Raw genomic sequence first — 17,308 nt, forward strand, 5'->3', positions numbered from 1 at the left:
CAAAGAGTTCAATCTTTGTTTCTCATGGTCTGAGAGTCCTTCAGGTGCCTTTTGGCAAACTCCAGGCGGGTTGTCATGTGCCTTTTACTGAGGAGTGGCTTCCGTCTGGCCACTCTACCATACAGGCCTGATTGGTGGAGTGCTGCAGATATGGTTGTTCTTCTGGAAGGTTCTCCTCTCTCCACAGAGAAACGCTGGAGCTCTGTCAGGGTGACTATCGGGTTCTTGGTCACCTCCCTGACTAAGGCCCTTCTCCCCCGATCGCTCAGTTTGGCCAGGCGGCCAGCTCTAGGAAGAGTCCTAGTGGTTCCAAACTTATTCCATTTACAGATGATGGAGGCCACTGTGCTCATTGGGACTTTCAATGCTGCAGAAATTTTTCTGTACCCTTCCCCAGATCTGTGCCTCGATACAATCCTGTCTCGGAGGTCTACAGACAATTACTTGGACTTCATGGCTTGGTTTGTGCTCTGACATGCACTGTTAACTGTGGGACCTTATATAGACAGGTGTGTGCCTTTCCAAATCGTGTCCAATCAACTGAATTTACCACAGGTGGACTCCAATCAAGTCGTAGAAACATCTCAAGGATGATCAGTGGAAACAGGATGCACCTGAGCTCAATTTTGCGTGTCATGGCAAAGGCTGTGAATACTTATGTACATGTGATTTTTTTCATTTTTTATTTTTAATAAATTTGCAAAGATTTAAAACAAACTTATTTCACGTTGTCATTATGGGGTATTGTTTGTAGAATTTTGAGGAAAATAATGAATTTAATCCATTTTGGAATAAGGCTGTAACATAACAAAATGTGCTGTGAATACTTTCCGGATGCACTGTATATTAAAAAAAACAAAACGCATTTCTCATTATTTTGCCTTTAGAGATGAAGCACTGAATGAAAAGTAATAAACCTTTTTTTAAAACCCTGGTTATGCACATGGCTGGAAATAGGAGCTGCACAGTGTCCAAAATGCAAGTAAACATTTAATTAGGCAATGTTTCAAAACGTAAACATTAATTTGAGATGCAAATGGCGTGTAAAATGAAAAGAAGCAAAATCACTATGGCTATTATTATTTTCAGAGCTGTTCATTTAAAACAGTCTAGCCTACTTCATATCATCATCATAACACACCTGTTACATTTCTCATTTCTGGACTGTACAGGTATTATCTTTCTGTGCTTTGTGTATCAGTCAGTGTTGGTTTGTTTGGGATGTCTAATTTCATGTTTATATCCATATTTTTAATTCATAGATTAGTACTAATATCTACCTACTGTATATTAAAAGTCACAATTGATTTAGTAGTATGGTCTCCTCTCTCATGGATTCATATGTTTATTACATTAAGCAAACAATCAAATCTTTAACTTGGTCACAAAATCTTTGATTGAGTGTGAAAACACTACACATGGCCCAAAAGTTGACAGCATGACTAAACAGGTGACCGAAAACCCATAATTTGCTCAACAGAACTCAAAACTATTTGCTTAAAAACAAATATGTAAATATCAGGATGTCTGAGGTTAATATGATGCATTTATGAATGTACTGTATATCTGTAAAGCACTTATAAGGGGTTGCATAAGGCATAAATCATATCTTGCAAATTATAAATGTGATAAAATTTGGGGGGAAATTGTTTTAAAAATTTAATATATATAAAAAATATTTAGCTTCGGACAAAAAAATTTAAGCCATGATGGTAAAAAAAGCTATTTTTTAATTTTTGTTTTTGGGCCAGTGAAAATGTTGACAGGGCCAGCAAAAATCTGAACCACTGGCCCGACCAGGCCAGTAGAAAAAATCCTTAGCGTTGAGCCCTGCCACCAACAAGAACGAAGAAAAAAATGATGAACTGAAGCACAATGAACCACAAAAGAACATACAATAAACAGATGCAAAATGGACTCAATGTGCAATGACAAAAATAATATGCATTTTACATTACTATTAATGACTAGTGTGTAATGTAAGCAGATGTGGTGTATGGTGTATAATTTTGTCTTGATATTTTTTAATGAGCATATATTAGATTTGATTTTAATTTAATTATTCAGATGTAGCCCATATTAAATGTTAATACAGTGACTTCGAAATGTTGCTTGTAGAGCCACAAAGTATTCTCAGACGATTGAACAGCTGCATCTTTTATGTTTGTGTATGTATTTGTCAAATGTGCATTGTATATGAATAAGAACATATACCTAATGTACTTCACCAAAAAAATTATGTTATTTGTGTATGTGTGTGTGTAGGATTAGTTTGGATGAAGGGCGACAATGGAGTAGACTCAGTTTTTCGTCTACTCCCCTATTTGTTGACGGGGTTTTGATGACTCCAGAGACTGAAAATTACATCATTACGTAAGAAAGCTCACACACACCTTCGGTCTGCACCTCATCTACTCAGCCACACTAATCTCATTGGTTCAGTAGGTGTCAGTAATGAACCTTCACTCACTGACATCGTTGCTATCAATTTAGATCTCTGCATGACTCAAAATGACTAAATCTAAGCTCTGCATGTCTGTCTATGATCCTGCACATCTGCAAGCTTAACAGGATAGTACACCCAAAAATGAAAATTCTTTCTATCCCTTTAGAACTATCCCTTTAACCCTTCACTTCTACTAATAGCATTGCAGTTACATTGACATGTCTTTCGTATTAGTCCTTTACAGATTTAAGCACTCAAAATATTTTTTTTTTTACAAAAAAAAACGACTTGTACTTTCTTTACAAGTCGTTTTGGTCGATTAACAACTGCAAAGAATATAAAAATAATAGATCCAGTTTTACTCTAGGCATATATGTCCTCATAGATTCTTCGGACACTTTAGTTACCACTCCGACTGGCAGCTGATAAAGATTGACTACAGATCCTTGTTTGGGCGGAAATGCACTGACGGAGACTTCCAGACATGGCACCTGCATAACAAGGTTGTCACCTTACATTTATCAGCATGCCTTATTTTGCAGTCTCAATGGTAAATAACTAATTCGCTCACTCAACATTAAACATGAGTTTCTTTTAGTACTGAATTCACTAGTACTTAGGGCAGTATGAGAGATTATTTTCACCTCTGGGGTAACATGTCCAGGCAGGATGGAAATTAATGGAGTGGTAATGGATTTTTGAAACAGTCCTCAGCACTTTGTATTGGTGACATGTTGTCCATCAGCCTTTACTCTCACTTGTTTTTACTGAGCTTCAGAGTCAGCATCTTTTGCAGGTCAAATCTGTTGCCTAGGAAGCAAAATATGCTTTTCAAAATTCTTGCAAGCTATTGTTTCCTAACCCTAACCCTTAAAGGAATAGTTCACCCAAAAATGGAGAGAGAGTTATATCACCTTAAACCTGTATGACTTTCTTCCATGGAACACAGAAGTTGAAATTTAAAAAAGTCTGCATAGAATTTATTCGCCATAATGTAAGTGAATAGTACGAAGCCCCTTAGAGGACAGGGTGGGAATTGATATATATATATATTTTTTGTGCCATCTCAGTAAGTTTTGTGTTCCCTCGCAATAGTTTGCGTTCCCTTGCAATAAGTTTTGCTTGCCCTCACAATAGTTTTGCATGCACTCATAATAAATTTACCATGGTTATACTGTAGTAGCCATATTTTAACCTTGATATTTGTAGTAAAACCATAGTAATAATACAGGAAAATGAAAACTATGGTTATAAAAATCATACTTTTGTGGTTAATATGGTTTTACCACAAATACCATGGTATTTGTAGTAAAACCATAGTAACCACAAGAATTACCATGGTTAATCTATAAGTAAAACCATGGTTACTATATGGATACAGTATACTGTATTAAAACCATGGTTTCCGCCCAAATAAAACATGATTACTTAACTTACTTTTTATTGTTACTATAATTGAACTATAGTAAAACCATGGTTTCCACCAAAAAAACAAAAACGAAATATGGTTAGCCTACAACAGTCATGGTTACTACAATATTACTATAGAAAAATGGTTTCTGACAAAAAGTATGGTTACTACAGTCTACAATATTACTATAGTAAACCCATAGTTAAACTATGGTATTTGTATAGTAAAACCATAATAACCACAACATTACGATTTTTATTACCATAGTTTTCATTTTCCTGTATTATCACTATGGTTTCACTACGAATATCATGTTTAAAATATGGATACTGTAGTAAAACCTTGGTAAATGTATTGTGAGGGAACACAAAACTATTCCGAGGGCACGCAAAACTTCTTGCAAGGGAACGCTAAACTACTGCGAGGGAACGCAATTCTATAAACAAAACTAAAAACAGAAAAAAAAAATCCTGCCCTGTCCTCTAAGGGGCTCCTTAGAATAACAAGCTGTCCTTTTTCAAACTTGACAAACTGGAGTCAATATTCACTAACTTTATGGTGAAGAAATCCTGTAAAAACTTCTTAAAAATGTACCTTTTGTGTTCCACAAAAGAAAGAAAATAATACTTGTTTGAAGTAACATTAGTGTGAGTAAATAATTACAGAATTTTAAATGTTTTTATTTGTTTTTAAGAGTATTTGTGTCTGCGTGTTTCAGGGCGAGGTGTGTGTGATGGGAGAGAGACAGGTGTATATGAAGAGGAAGCCTGGCACACGCTGCACTATAGGTCGGGAGTATTCTCGTGTCGTTTCAGCTGAGCCCTGCATCTGCACCCTCTATGACTTTGAGTGGTGAGTCACACGTGCACACGTTTGTGCACACACACACAGAAACACGGAGCAGCTTCTTTTTCAATAGAGAAAATGAGTGACAGTAACTCTTGTGGATCAAAGGACTCAGTGTTGCATGCAGAGAACAAAGGCTGCAGGGTTTCAAGCAATTATACAGATTAATTAAGTGCCAATTGAATGTAAAAATCAGGGTTCTTCCCACCATCAGATGATTTCTCTGAAACTCCTTCGCAGTGCAGTTTATGAGTGCACTACAAGATATTATTTCTGTCAATACATCAAATTAGCTTGCTCCTGAGATGCCAAAGGTAAAAGATACAGCTTTACACTAGTTGGTCATAATCATATCACTATATTGATGAAAACATCTTTACAAGCTTACCCCCATGCACACAGACAGAGACACACTCTTGCGCTGATCATAACGATGACATAAATCTCCTTTGTACTGCACACAGGCTCCATTAGAGTCATCTGCTCTTAGGCAAATTACACGTATGAATGAGACGCATGCAAAATTTGCATAATGTCAAATGATTAATTATCTCCAAATGAATAAGTAATGAATATTTAAATGGATAATAAATGTGGCAGTGATCTGATTAAACTAAAAGAGCTGGTGTTACTGAGTTTAGCCCTGATCCCCTGCAGCGGGAGTTAACAGAGCATCAGCGAAAGTTTATACATCGCAGACGCACCCATCAACCACTGCTCAGGGCTACAGCACTGCAGAATAAGCTCTGTTCTCATCAAGGTTCTGCATAGGTATAAGTACTAGTTTCAAAGTGTTAAAAAATTTAAGATGACATTTATTGTTTAAAATGCCTCTGTCATGTCTATACATAGTCCACACTCTTAAAAATAAAGGTTGCAATTAGAACTTAAAAGGGATTGTGCCGGAATGACCCGCCCCTCCCTCTCATCATCATCGTCCCGCCTCTTGGGGCGGTCCTTCAGCCAGGTCCATGACGGGAGTTGGGCAGGATTAATAAGACTCGTTTGGGCGGTCCTGCTGATTTAGATGTGCTCTGGACCCACACTTCCAGACCCCACGAATTAGATGCTATGCCGGGGGATTGGAGTATGTGTAGCGGCCGACGGGCATGGATTCCGGGCCGCCTTCCCCTCACAATCACTGTGGCTGCAGGGAAGACAGGCCACCAACGGAGCCTCCACCCCTCGTATCACGGACCACTGAGGGGAGCCCGTGCGGTAGCCGGACCCCGCCCACATCCTGGATCCTCCTCTGGACACTCCCCATCCTACACGACACCCCCTTTCACTGCGAGAATGCCAGATACTCTTTTATTTTGGACACTAATTCCTTCATGGACACTTTATTCCCCTTTTTGAACATTTTATGTTTATTATTATTTGTAATAAACGCCTCTCTGAGGTTTGATGCCACACCCACTGTGTCTGTCTCTTGCTCACCTCACCACAGGGACTCTATAGCAGAACCTTCTGTCCACAGAGAATTTTGTTTTCTCTAGTATTTTAGAAAACCATCTATGTACTTTTGATAGCAGATACAGATTATACCAGTGCTCTGATTTAAAGAACCTTTAATGTACTTAAAAAATTTTTTTTTCAAAGAACCATATATCCAAGTCAAGAACTTTATACAGCGAAACTGGTGCTCAGTAAAGAAGAGGTTTCTTTGCTGAACCTAAAATGGTTCAAAGAACCATTTTTAAGAGTGTCCCTAACACTATCTATCTGTTGAGAATCACACTGTTGTAAAATTCATAGTGTAGAGCTTGAACAAACTTTAATTTATGTTTCTATGACTTTTTTGCAGTGATTATGGGTTTGAGAGGCAGACAAGTGGCAAATGTGCACCTGCATTTTGGTATGATGTAAATTTACCTGCACACACCTGCAGCCATGGACAGCGCTACCGCAACAGCACAGGGTAATTCACACTGTCAGTTGCACAAAGATACACACAGGTACATGCGAACCAATACACATATTTCTGGATGAAACTAAATATTCAGTGAGAAATAATGTGGACTTGTCTTATTAGTTCATAATATTTTTAACACCTACACTGAAAATACATTTGCCCAACTTCTGCAAAATTAGAGTTTTAGACTGTGATAATTTACTTTAAATTCCTTAATTTATGTGTGTGTGTTGGTGTGTATATGTCTATGCAGGTACAGGAGGGTGTTACTGAATAACTGTAGAGAAGGTCTGAAAGATACACTAAGTCCCAGAATGCAACAGTGCAAGCCCATTGCTCCCAGTGGCTTACAACTGAGCACCAGCAACTCACAACTCACCGCTGTACTGGGAACCAACATAACATTCAGAGTAACATTACATAATGTGAGTCAACAGATGCACATACATGTTAGTTTTTATGTCATGTTGGAGACTTTCCATTGACTTCTAGTTTTTTAATACAGAGCTAATTAAAATTTATATTCCGAACACTACCCTACCTTTAAACCTAGCATGCACACAAACCTTTTTGCGTGTTTAAGGTATTTTATTATGTTTTATTTACATTTTCATTATGTTTTCCTCATGGGGACTGTTGGTTGGTCCTCATAATGCAGGTGATATCAGGTTTTACTATCCTTGTGCAACCTTTTTTCTCTCTCTCTCTCTCTCTCTCTCTCTCTCCCTCCCTTCAAAATCATAGAGTATATCTGCCTGTGTGTCTTTGTTGTTTTTTTCTATAGGGTGACTCCTTGTCCACAAGTCTCAGTGTGGACTTTGGAGACGGCATCTCTGTGTCATACTCCAACATCAGTCGCCTTGGTGACAGCATCACACACACGTACAGGATTGCTGGGATATTTAGGGTCACTGCACTTGCTCAGAACAGCCAGGGGTCTGACAGCAGCTCAGTCTATCTGCACATCACTAGTATGTACACACGCATGTATATTTATTTTTCTAAGATTTTGTCTTCTCTATAAAAAGGCACTGCTGCCACTGTTAAAAGTGCATTGCTTACAGTACAAGGCCGTTTTCCCTGTCACACTAAATTATATCTGTATCACTGACTGCACTCAATACAGTCTACTACTTTAGAACTAATTCTCGATGAAGTACGTGTAGAAGAGGAAATTTCTGTTGGTACAATGTTGTTTGCAGTGCTAAATGTGATTGTTTTTGTGTCTGATATCACGTCTGATTTGTTGCGTTAGGTCCCATAGAGCGTATTTTTCTGTCAGTACCAGTGGTCATCATCAGAGGAAGAGAGGCCAACCTGACTGCAGTGCTGTGGCCCAGTCAGGCCAGGACCGCTACCTTCTACTGGTGGTTCAATAACAACACAGAGGTTCAAACACTCAGTATTTATGCACATGAGGCCCAGAGGCCCAGATCAGTTAGGCAGCATTTTCAGTATTGTTTCTGACCTCCAACAAATAAGGGCTCTGGCAAAAATATTGTGCTTGCCGGGGTCATCTAGGAAAACCTGTTATTAGGATGGATTCGGATTGGGGTCAGATCAGTTGAAAGCAAAGCCACGTTTAGTGGTGAAGGTGGCACAAGATGTTGAGCACCTGCTACCGCAAGGCAAGGCAAGTTAATTTATATAGCACATTTCATAAAAAATGGCAATTCAAAGTGCTTTACATAAAAATTATAAAGAAAATACAAGATACATTTTTAAAAAACAACAACATTTAAACCAATAAGAAAAAGAATAACTGAATTTTAACACTGTCAAAATAGGTTTTGTTGAATGACAGGCATAGTTGTGAAAACACAAGGGTAAAAACGCTCCTAGCTATGCCATTGGGAAATTTGGTCATGATTTAATGATTTAATTATAGCTCACATGACATGAGGCAGGATGTTTATTGGGTACTTTTGTTCATGAGGCATTATTAAAATGACAGTGCTAAAAAGTGTCTTTTATTGTTTAATTATTGTTATAATTGTACATATACAATATATGTACATTTAAATGTTATTTGTATAACATTATAGATACTGCTGGAGCCAAAATCATTTCAGTCATTTCAACATCATTACTGACATCGGATTACATCCATTCTGACATCATTATACTGTCTTCTTGTCTCATGCAGCATTAGGATAGATTTTAACTTCAGATATTGGCATATCAGTCATCATTTTATGATGCCTTCATACATCACTGAATTATAATCACATTATGAGATCATTCAGCTTAACATTTCTGAGGTGAAATACATAAAAAGTGGCAGAGTACCTTTTATGATAATGCATCTAACTTATAGCATATTTTTTTGCTGGAAACTTTCCTGGGACTTAATATGAACAGTTTGTTAAGTATTTAAAAACTGACTTCATTATCTTTGTTTTGTCATTTAAAGCCCTGTTTGGATTCTCTCAGTAAAATATGTCATTGTACTAGTATGATTTGCTCATTTACCCCTTAATTGATTTTACCTGGCGTGCTTTCATAATATAAACGCTTTCAGATTTTTTAGGTGTTTTCATGGATAATACAAATAGAACATAATCTATTGAGAAGAAATCAAAGTAAATCTCATAAACGGAACTGCTTGTTAAAAAAAATACTATGAAAAAGCATGAAGAGTTCTGAGACCAAGATATGTATGAAAAGTCCCAAAAGCAAGAGTTTGGTCATAGTGTAACTGGGTTCTGCTATAAATGAATCTGCCACTTACACATCAGTCGGATTTGCTTCCCTGTTTCTTTAGGCAGCTAATGTCTTGTTGTGTGTGTGTTTTCAGCCACTGATCACACTGGAAGGGAGTGTCTCACACACATTCACGCGGGAGGGAATTAACTCTGTCACCGTACAGGTGTCTGTGGGAGGTACAGTCCTACAAGATGTGAAAACCATCACTGTAAAAGGTAAATGCCTCCTGTGGCTGAGAAGATGCCCCTATATTCTTCTTCACTGTTGTTTATGAGATACGTAGAAAATGGAATGTTTTTAGCTTAATGCGAAAGTAGATTCAGAATTAAGAGGAATTTTTCTTGCTATGAGTTTTATACACCGGGACCAAAGTTGCAGAGTGTTTCTCTGCATAAGAATAATCTGTCTGTTCCCATTGATCCATCTCTCTCTCTTTCTCTCCTTCTTAGAGTTCTTCCGTTCTTTATTGCTGTCATTCTCCCCAAACCTGGAAGAGCACAACCCGTCTGTTGCCGAGTGGAGACAGGACGTGGGGCACGTTGTCAGGGCAACTCTCTCTCAGGTATACTGAGTTTTAAGTCCATCATCAGTTCCTGTTGGAGTGCTCTGTTCATGTCAATTAACTGCTGAAAATGACTCATGAAATTTCTTGAAAGGCTGCTGACCACGCTTCCTCTCTTCTCAGCTATTCTCTTTCCTCTTTCTCAAATGCTGCTGGTTTAAAGCCTGATGGCTTGAGCTTTCTGGGCTCTCTGGCGAGCTTTGTGTTTGGCTGAGAGGCTTTGCATGCTCTCACACATTCGTCTGATTTCCCCTGTCTGAAAGAGAGCGAGTGAGCGTAATGTAGTGCTGCTGGTGAGAGTGCATCACAGGAGTTCAGAGTGAATACTGATGCCACAACAGAGAGACTCTAAAGCCAGTCAGCCAATTAAAGAATAGAGCCAAAGAACTGCTCCACAGAACTCCATTACAATGAATTGCTCAAGCACAAATATAATGGTCTCCCAATAGCTCTGGATTTCCAGCTTGAACAGAGTACTTTCGATCCTGTTACACAACATCATTTCATAATGTAATAACCATCTTGATATTCAGAATGATTACTTTCTATGATTTGCAAAAATTAACCGAGATAGTTTTAATTAATGTACAAATGGACATGAAATGATGTAGACTAGCTTTTATGCATGAACTAGATGCTGTCATGAATGTTGCATAAAATTTGTGTTTAATTTTAAGCTTGGTAGTGTATGAGATTGTGTGTGTGTGTGTGTGTGTGGGCAGGTTTGGGTGGTTTACGAGAAAAAAAATTTAGGTTACAAACTGGTAATTACAAGGGTATTATGCTATAAATGTGGTTAATGAGTACTGTAACACATAAATGACGGGCAAGGGGGAGGCAGGAACCAGCTGAACAGTAAACCTAAAATTTAATGGTAAATTTAAAGCCAACATAAACAAACGTGCAGCGCGGCTGCGTGCATCTCTCTCTCTCGAACCGGCACCTCCGGCCGCCCCTTTATCTTGCTCTCCGCTGATCAGCTGATTCAGCGCCGGCCATGCTCCATTATGGCCCGGCTACACCCTCCTCCACGTCACACTCCTCCTCTGCCCAATTCAGGCTGGGGCACTGGGGGGGAGACGCTGCCCTTCAGGCCATTCTGTCAGCCAGTGGCCCATTCCGCCTCCTGTGAACCTGGGGGGAGAGACGAGGGGAGGCATGGGGAGAGGGAAAGGGTGAGCGGAGACTTAAAAAACATACTAAACAATGTTTTTTTTTTTTAAGTAAAAATGTAGAATGTTTTTTGTGAGGGTTAAGGTTAGGGGATAGAATCTATAGTTCGTACAGTATAAAAATCATTATGTCTGTGGAGAGTCCTCATAAGGATAGCCGTACCAACATGTGTGTTTGTGTGTGTGTGTGTGTGTGTGTGTGTGTGTTTGGTTTATGAGGAAAAATTTAGGTTACAAACTGGTAATTACAAGGGTATTATGCTATAAATGTGGTTTATGAGGACATTTCTAGTGTCCCCATAATTCAAATCATTTAAAAGACATACTAAACAATGTTTTTGTGAAAATGTAAAAATTGTGAAAAAAAAAAAAGGTTTTACAAGTTTAACTATATTTGTGAATGCCACTTTTTTGAAAATTTCCTCACTAATATAGTGAAACTTGTTAAAAACCCACTAACGAGGACATTTTAAGTGGTCGTCACTAGTAAAAAAAAAAGGCCCAAAATCGGCCAAATCATGTTTAGCTTTAAATCTATTGATGTGCACAGGTTCCTGTGAGGGTTAGGTTTAGGGGTAGGGTTAGGGATAGGGGATAGAAATATCATTAGCCTACTATAAAATCAATGGAAGTCTATGAGAAGTCTTCACTTATATAGTGAAACAAACGTGTGTGGGTGGGGGGGGCGGATTTGGGTGGTTACAAACTGGTAATTACAAGAGTATTATGCTATAAATGTGGTTTATGAGGACATTTCTAGTGTCGCCATAATTCAAATCGCTTAAAAAAAACATACTAAACGATGTTTTGTTTTTTTGAAAATGTAAAAATGCAGAAAGTTTTTTGTGGAGGTTAGGTTTAGGGGTAGGGTTAGTGTTAGGGGATAGAATCTATAGTTCGTAAAGTATAAAAATCATTATGTATATCATAAGGATAGCTGCACCAACGTGTGTGTGTGTGTGTGTGTGTGTGTGTGTGTGTGTGTGTGTGTGTGTGTGTGTGTGTGTGTGTAAACATACTATACAATGTTTTCATTTTCTCCAGGTTTGTGGCTTCCCTGAGGAACAGTTGTTAGTCTCTGTGTTTCCTGGATCTCCCACAGCTGCTGAGCTCTTTATTCTACCAGAGATGAACCAGTCAGCATTCAGATCACACACAGAGGAACATCTTGATAAGGCAAGAACCACACACAAACACACACACACATTTAAAAACTATTAAACAAAATAAAAACTATTCACTATGATCTGCTGAAATGACATTGTCTGAGGATTTATACAATCTGTTCAAATTACCAATTATGATTCTCTGATGGCTAAATAAATAATAGTGGCAGTAAAAATAGACTTTATTACAAGCGAATAAACCTGCTGAAAAATATATGAAAGCGTACTTTAAAATGTCATGGATTGAATTTTTAATGCCCAACAACCACAAAAGGAAATAAAAACTGCAGTGAAATTTATGCTTGACCATTTTTCAAATTTATGCAAAAACCAGCATGATATTTGGGTTGCTTTTTCGATTTATAAAGGGTTATAACAAACACTCATTGTAACTGAGCACTGCAGATAAAATATTTAGTATGATCATTTTTCAAGACATTTTAAACAGTTGTTATGCATGTAAGGTAACCAGAACATTTAGCTTGGAGGCCTTTATTTAAGATTTATTTATGGGTATTTGACTTTAATGACAGGAATTGTATAGGTGACAGGAAATGGGATTATATTGGAAAATGACCTGAGACTGATTTGAACTCAGGTGTGCTTTACCAGCCAGGCCATATAACCGATACATTTGAGGCCTTTTGATATAAACGTTTCAAAACACAGGTTGAATTATAAAAACACATCAGAGTAAAACACATTGAAAATGCACTAAAAACCTCTGTATTAACTAAATCTTTTGAAGTACAGCAACATAAAATACTGGAGTGAACTACTAACCCATTGATTGAAAAAAGACACGTGTCGAGCTTGATGAAAGTTAAACATGCAGTGTCGGGCACAAATACTTTCTATTTAGAAAATCTTACTAATTTAAGCAGTTTCTGTTCTTCAGTTTTGCAGTTTAGGCATCTGTTCCATCTAAGTTTATTATTGTGTGGATGCAAATGTGATCCTCATCCTCATGTTAATTAGATTTTATGATGATAACGTTTATTATAGTTCTCAATGAGTTCTCAGAAACTCAATGTGGGAACACAGAAATCGCTTTATTTTTCTGTATAGAGCTGCAGCTCTGTCATGCAGTAAACAAGCAGACAGTGTGAAAGCTCAAAGGGCGGATGCCGTTGAAGTCACGGAGCAGTGCTGCTAACTCCCTGCACACAGTATATGTGAAACAGGCATAAGGAAACTGGTTTCAGAGTGGCTTCCAAGCTACAATAACATGAAATCTAATGATGTAGCACAAATTCAAGTGAGCTTTAGACATAACCAAGTAAATATTTTATGAATATAATGCTTAGTTCTCTGTGTAAATGAATTATAGGTATAATCAATTAACCATTTAAAAATTAATTTACTTCTTTTAAATGCTCCTTCAGACACCATTTTTATAAGTCTTACTTGATTCTTTACTAATTTCAACTCTTCTCTTCCTTACCATCATTGTCATTATCATCTTCCTCTTGTTTCAGATGTCTGAGGTGCTCATGAATGCTTTAAATCAGAACCTGATCCAGTTTGATCTTAAGCCTGACACACGAGTCACTGTGTCTGTGTCTCAGCTCACTCTCGGTAAGACTTGAACACATGCTTTTTAAAGCTGTGTTAGAACAAAATCTCTGATCACCTCACTTTAAGACCATTCTGGAGGAACACCAGATGCATTATTCTGTGAGACATATGGCACTGCTGTCTGCGGTTTTGTGAGGTGCATTACACTGCTGTCTGTGGTTATTAGCTTTACATTAAACTGTCTACTGCATTGTGTACTGTATTAAATTGTGGTCTGTCGCACAGTTCATTAAATTGCTGCCTCATACCTCTGTGGTTATATAATATTTTATATATATATATATATATATATATATATATATATATATATATATAAGAGCTGACAAAATTAACCCATTAACGCATGCGATTAATTTTTCTTAATCGCGATTAATGCGTTTACCGTTAATACGGCACTTGTGTGATGGGCGGAACCTTTGTAATGTGTCCGCCCGGAGTCATTACACTGACGCACACTTCACAAATAGACACAGCGCCAGAGCCCTTCTACCAAGAGAGTCTTCAAGCTTAGCATAAAATAACATAACGGTGGTCCAATTGACATTCTATAAACAGTACTGTCGTAATACTCTCCTATGATACAGACACGGAGGTTGTTATCTTAGTAAATAAAAGAATCTCTTGGTGTGTTCAGCTTCATGCAGACCGATCGGTACCGTACTTGAAGCAGTGTATGTCGGTTAGAATTTTTGTCCGACTTGAGATGGCACCATCGCTGCATCACCGTGACGTATGCCATCAAAGTATTGTGAGAATGATTTGATAGCAGCCGTCTGGCTCAGCCGGCGCAGTTTCTCCAGAGCGGCTGCACGAGCTCTGAATAACGACACAGCTTATTTGCGATTGGCCAGACTCACAATGTGACAACAGTTACATGTGTTTCTTGGGCTGCATTCGCAATTGCATACTTTACATACTGTACTACTCTTACTACTTCTGGTATGTCAGTCTATGGCAGAAATAAGAGTAGTATGGTAGCCATTAACAAGGTGTTTATTCTGGCACCTCCAGTTCTGCGAAAACTCACAAATCCTTGTTTTTATAACAGTACATCATGTTATATTATGTTGTCATAGTAATATCATGTTTATTCATATAAAAACATTCAAAATTATAAAAAATACTGACTAATTTTTTGGTATTAACATAATACAGACTTTTATTGGGCTTTCTTCTTGTACACACAGCAGGCACTGTATTAAGCAGCACATACATTTTCAAATGAACAATTTTTCTGATTATTTTGTGTAAAATTCAAGCATCTGTCTATCTGAATTCCACTTCGTCTGCAAACATTGCATGATCTTCCGTGACTGGTGTAGGTTCAGCAGACGATGGGAAGAGCAGAGTTGGCTGCTCTCTTTTCAACTCCTCTCCCAACTGCAACCTGCAAATCTCACCAATCGGTAAGGCAAGGTGCAGTCGAACTCGAGCACACCTTCTGACAGCGCTTCCCTGTCAGTGATAAAATGATGGAGAAAGGAGCTCTAAGCGCTGTATTATGTACAAAACAAGCCCAGATGGGACTTGTAAGGTGCATTTTAATTCCCACCGAAGCAAGTCAAGTCTGAACTATCACCAAAACGCAGAATGAGACGTTTTTGTCTATGTAATGGGTAAAAGATGGGCAAGGAGGAGGCGGGAACCAGCAGAACAGTCAACATAACTTTAATGACATAAGCTGAACTATTTAATGAAGCTGAACATAACATAAAACACACAGACACAGCGGCCGTGTGTGTGTCTCTCTCTCTCTAACTGGCGTCCCCGGCTCAACTTTATCTCCCTCCCGGCTGATTAGGTGACTCAATGCCGGCCGTGCACCCACACAGCCCGGCCACACCCTCCTCCTCATCACAGTCTGGAAGTGCATTTCATGGTGAGTTCAAAGCTTGACGCTGGCGTTGATGCTCTGACGCGTATCATGAACACAGCTTCATGATTGCTGTAACAAAGCAGATAGCCATAGTCTACCGGCAGATTATTATTGCAGAGGATGAGAGTTTAAGAGATTTAATGTCCATTGCAATGAATATGCAACCTATGTGGAGACTAGTTCTTTCAATTAGTCAAACTCCCACTTAGACTTTTTACTAATTTTACTCAAATTGTATATACATAGACACACACACACACACACGCACACACTGGCAGCCAACATTTTGGAATAATGTACAGAGTTTGCTCTTATGGAAAGAAATTGGTACTTTTATTCCCCAAAGTGGTATTCGGCTGATCACAATGTATATTCAGGACATTAATAACGTGAAAAATTAAGTATTGAAGTATTAACTACTTCAAAATGTTCTCATCAAACAATCCTCCACATGCAACATCGACAGCTTTGCAGATCCTTGGCATTCTAGCTGTCAGTTTGTCCAGATATTCAGGTGACATTTCACCCCACGCTTCCTGTAGCACTTGCCATAGATGTGGCTGTCTTGTCGGACACTTCTCACGCACCTTACAGTCTAGTTGATCCCACAAAAGCTCAATGGGGTTAAGATCCATAACACTCTTTTCCAGTTATCTGTTGTCCAATGTCTGTGTTTCTTTGCTGCTGTTGAGCAGGTAGAATTAAATGAAGCTGTCATCTGAGGACATGTGAGGCATCTGTTTCTCAAACTAGAGACTCTGATGTATTTATTCTCTTGTTTAGCTGTACATCTGGCCTTCCACATCTCTTTCTGTCCTTGTTAGAGCTAGTTTCCCTTTGTCTTTGAAGACTGTAGTGTACACCTTTGTATGAAATCTTCAGTTTTTTGGCAATTTCAAGCATTATATAGCCTTCATTCCTCAAAACAATGATTGACTGATGAGTTTCTAGAGAAAGCCGTTTCTTTTTTGCCATTTTTGACCTAATATTGACTTTAAGACATGCCAGTCTATTGCATACTGTGGCAACTCAAAAACAAACACAAAGACAATTTTAAGCTTCATTTAATGAACTAAATAGCTTTCAGCTGTGTTTGATATAATGGCAAGTGATTTTCTAGTTCCAAATTAGCAATTTAGCATGATTACTCAAGGAAAAGGTGTTGGAGTGTTGGCTGCTGGAAATGGGGCCTGTCTAGATTTGATCAAAAATGACTTTTTTCAAATAGTGATGGTGCTGTTTTTTACATCAGTAATGTCCTGACTATACTTTGTGATCAGTTGAATGCCACTTTGGTGAATTAAAGTACCAATTTCCTTCCGAAATAGCTAAATCTGTACATTATTCCAAACTTTTGGCCACCAGTGTATGTGTATGTATATATATATATATATATCAAATCCCTTAACGGTCTGTAACATTTCAAGGACGGGCAAGGAGGAGGCGGGAACTGGCTGAACAGTCAATGTGAAGTTTAATCAGAAATTTAACTTATAACAAACATAAACAAACACAGACACACATGCAATGCGGTCGCGTGTGTCTCTCTCTCACGAACCGGCATCTCCGGCCTCCCCTTATCTCGCTCTCCCGCTGATCAACTGATTCAGCACCGGCCATGCTCCATCAC

The 17,308-nt window shown here is 38.3% G+C and overlaps 1 protein-coding gene across 1 annotated transcript in view; it reads left to right on the plus strand.

Moving 5' to 3' along the window:
• sorcs3b (sortilin related VPS10 domain containing receptor 3b) overlaps positions 1-17,308 on the plus strand; it is a 139,419-nt gene that overhangs the window by 108,253 nt on the left and 13,858 nt on the right. Inside the window, exons 14-24 of the mRNA XM_051722107.1 lie at positions 2,266-2,373; positions 2,832-2,949; positions 4,576-4,709; positions 6,511-6,624; positions 6,872-7,043; positions 7,403-7,589; positions 7,874-8,007; positions 9,416-9,539; positions 9,774-9,886; positions 12,103-12,234; positions 13,703-13,802. Of these exons, the coding sequence (XP_051578067.1) occupies positions 2,266-2,373; positions 2,832-2,949; positions 4,576-4,709; positions 6,511-6,624; positions 6,872-7,043; positions 7,403-7,589; positions 7,874-8,007; positions 9,416-9,539; positions 9,774-9,886; positions 12,103-12,234; positions 13,703-13,802 (1,436 nt within the window). The remainder of the gene's footprint in view (positions 1-2,265; positions 2,374-2,831; positions 2,950-4,575; positions 4,710-6,510; positions 6,625-6,871; positions 7,044-7,402; positions 7,590-7,873; positions 8,008-9,415; positions 9,540-9,773; positions 9,887-12,102; positions 12,235-13,702; positions 13,803-17,308) is intronic.

Source organism: Myxocyprinus asiaticus, chromosome 17, assembly GCF_019703515.2.
Source record: "Myxocyprinus asiaticus isolate MX2 ecotype Aquarium Trade chromosome 17, UBuf_Myxa_2, whole genome shotgun sequence".
NCBI classification, from domain to species: Eukaryota; Metazoa; Chordata; class Actinopteri; order Cypriniformes; family Catostomidae; genus Myxocyprinus; species Myxocyprinus asiaticus.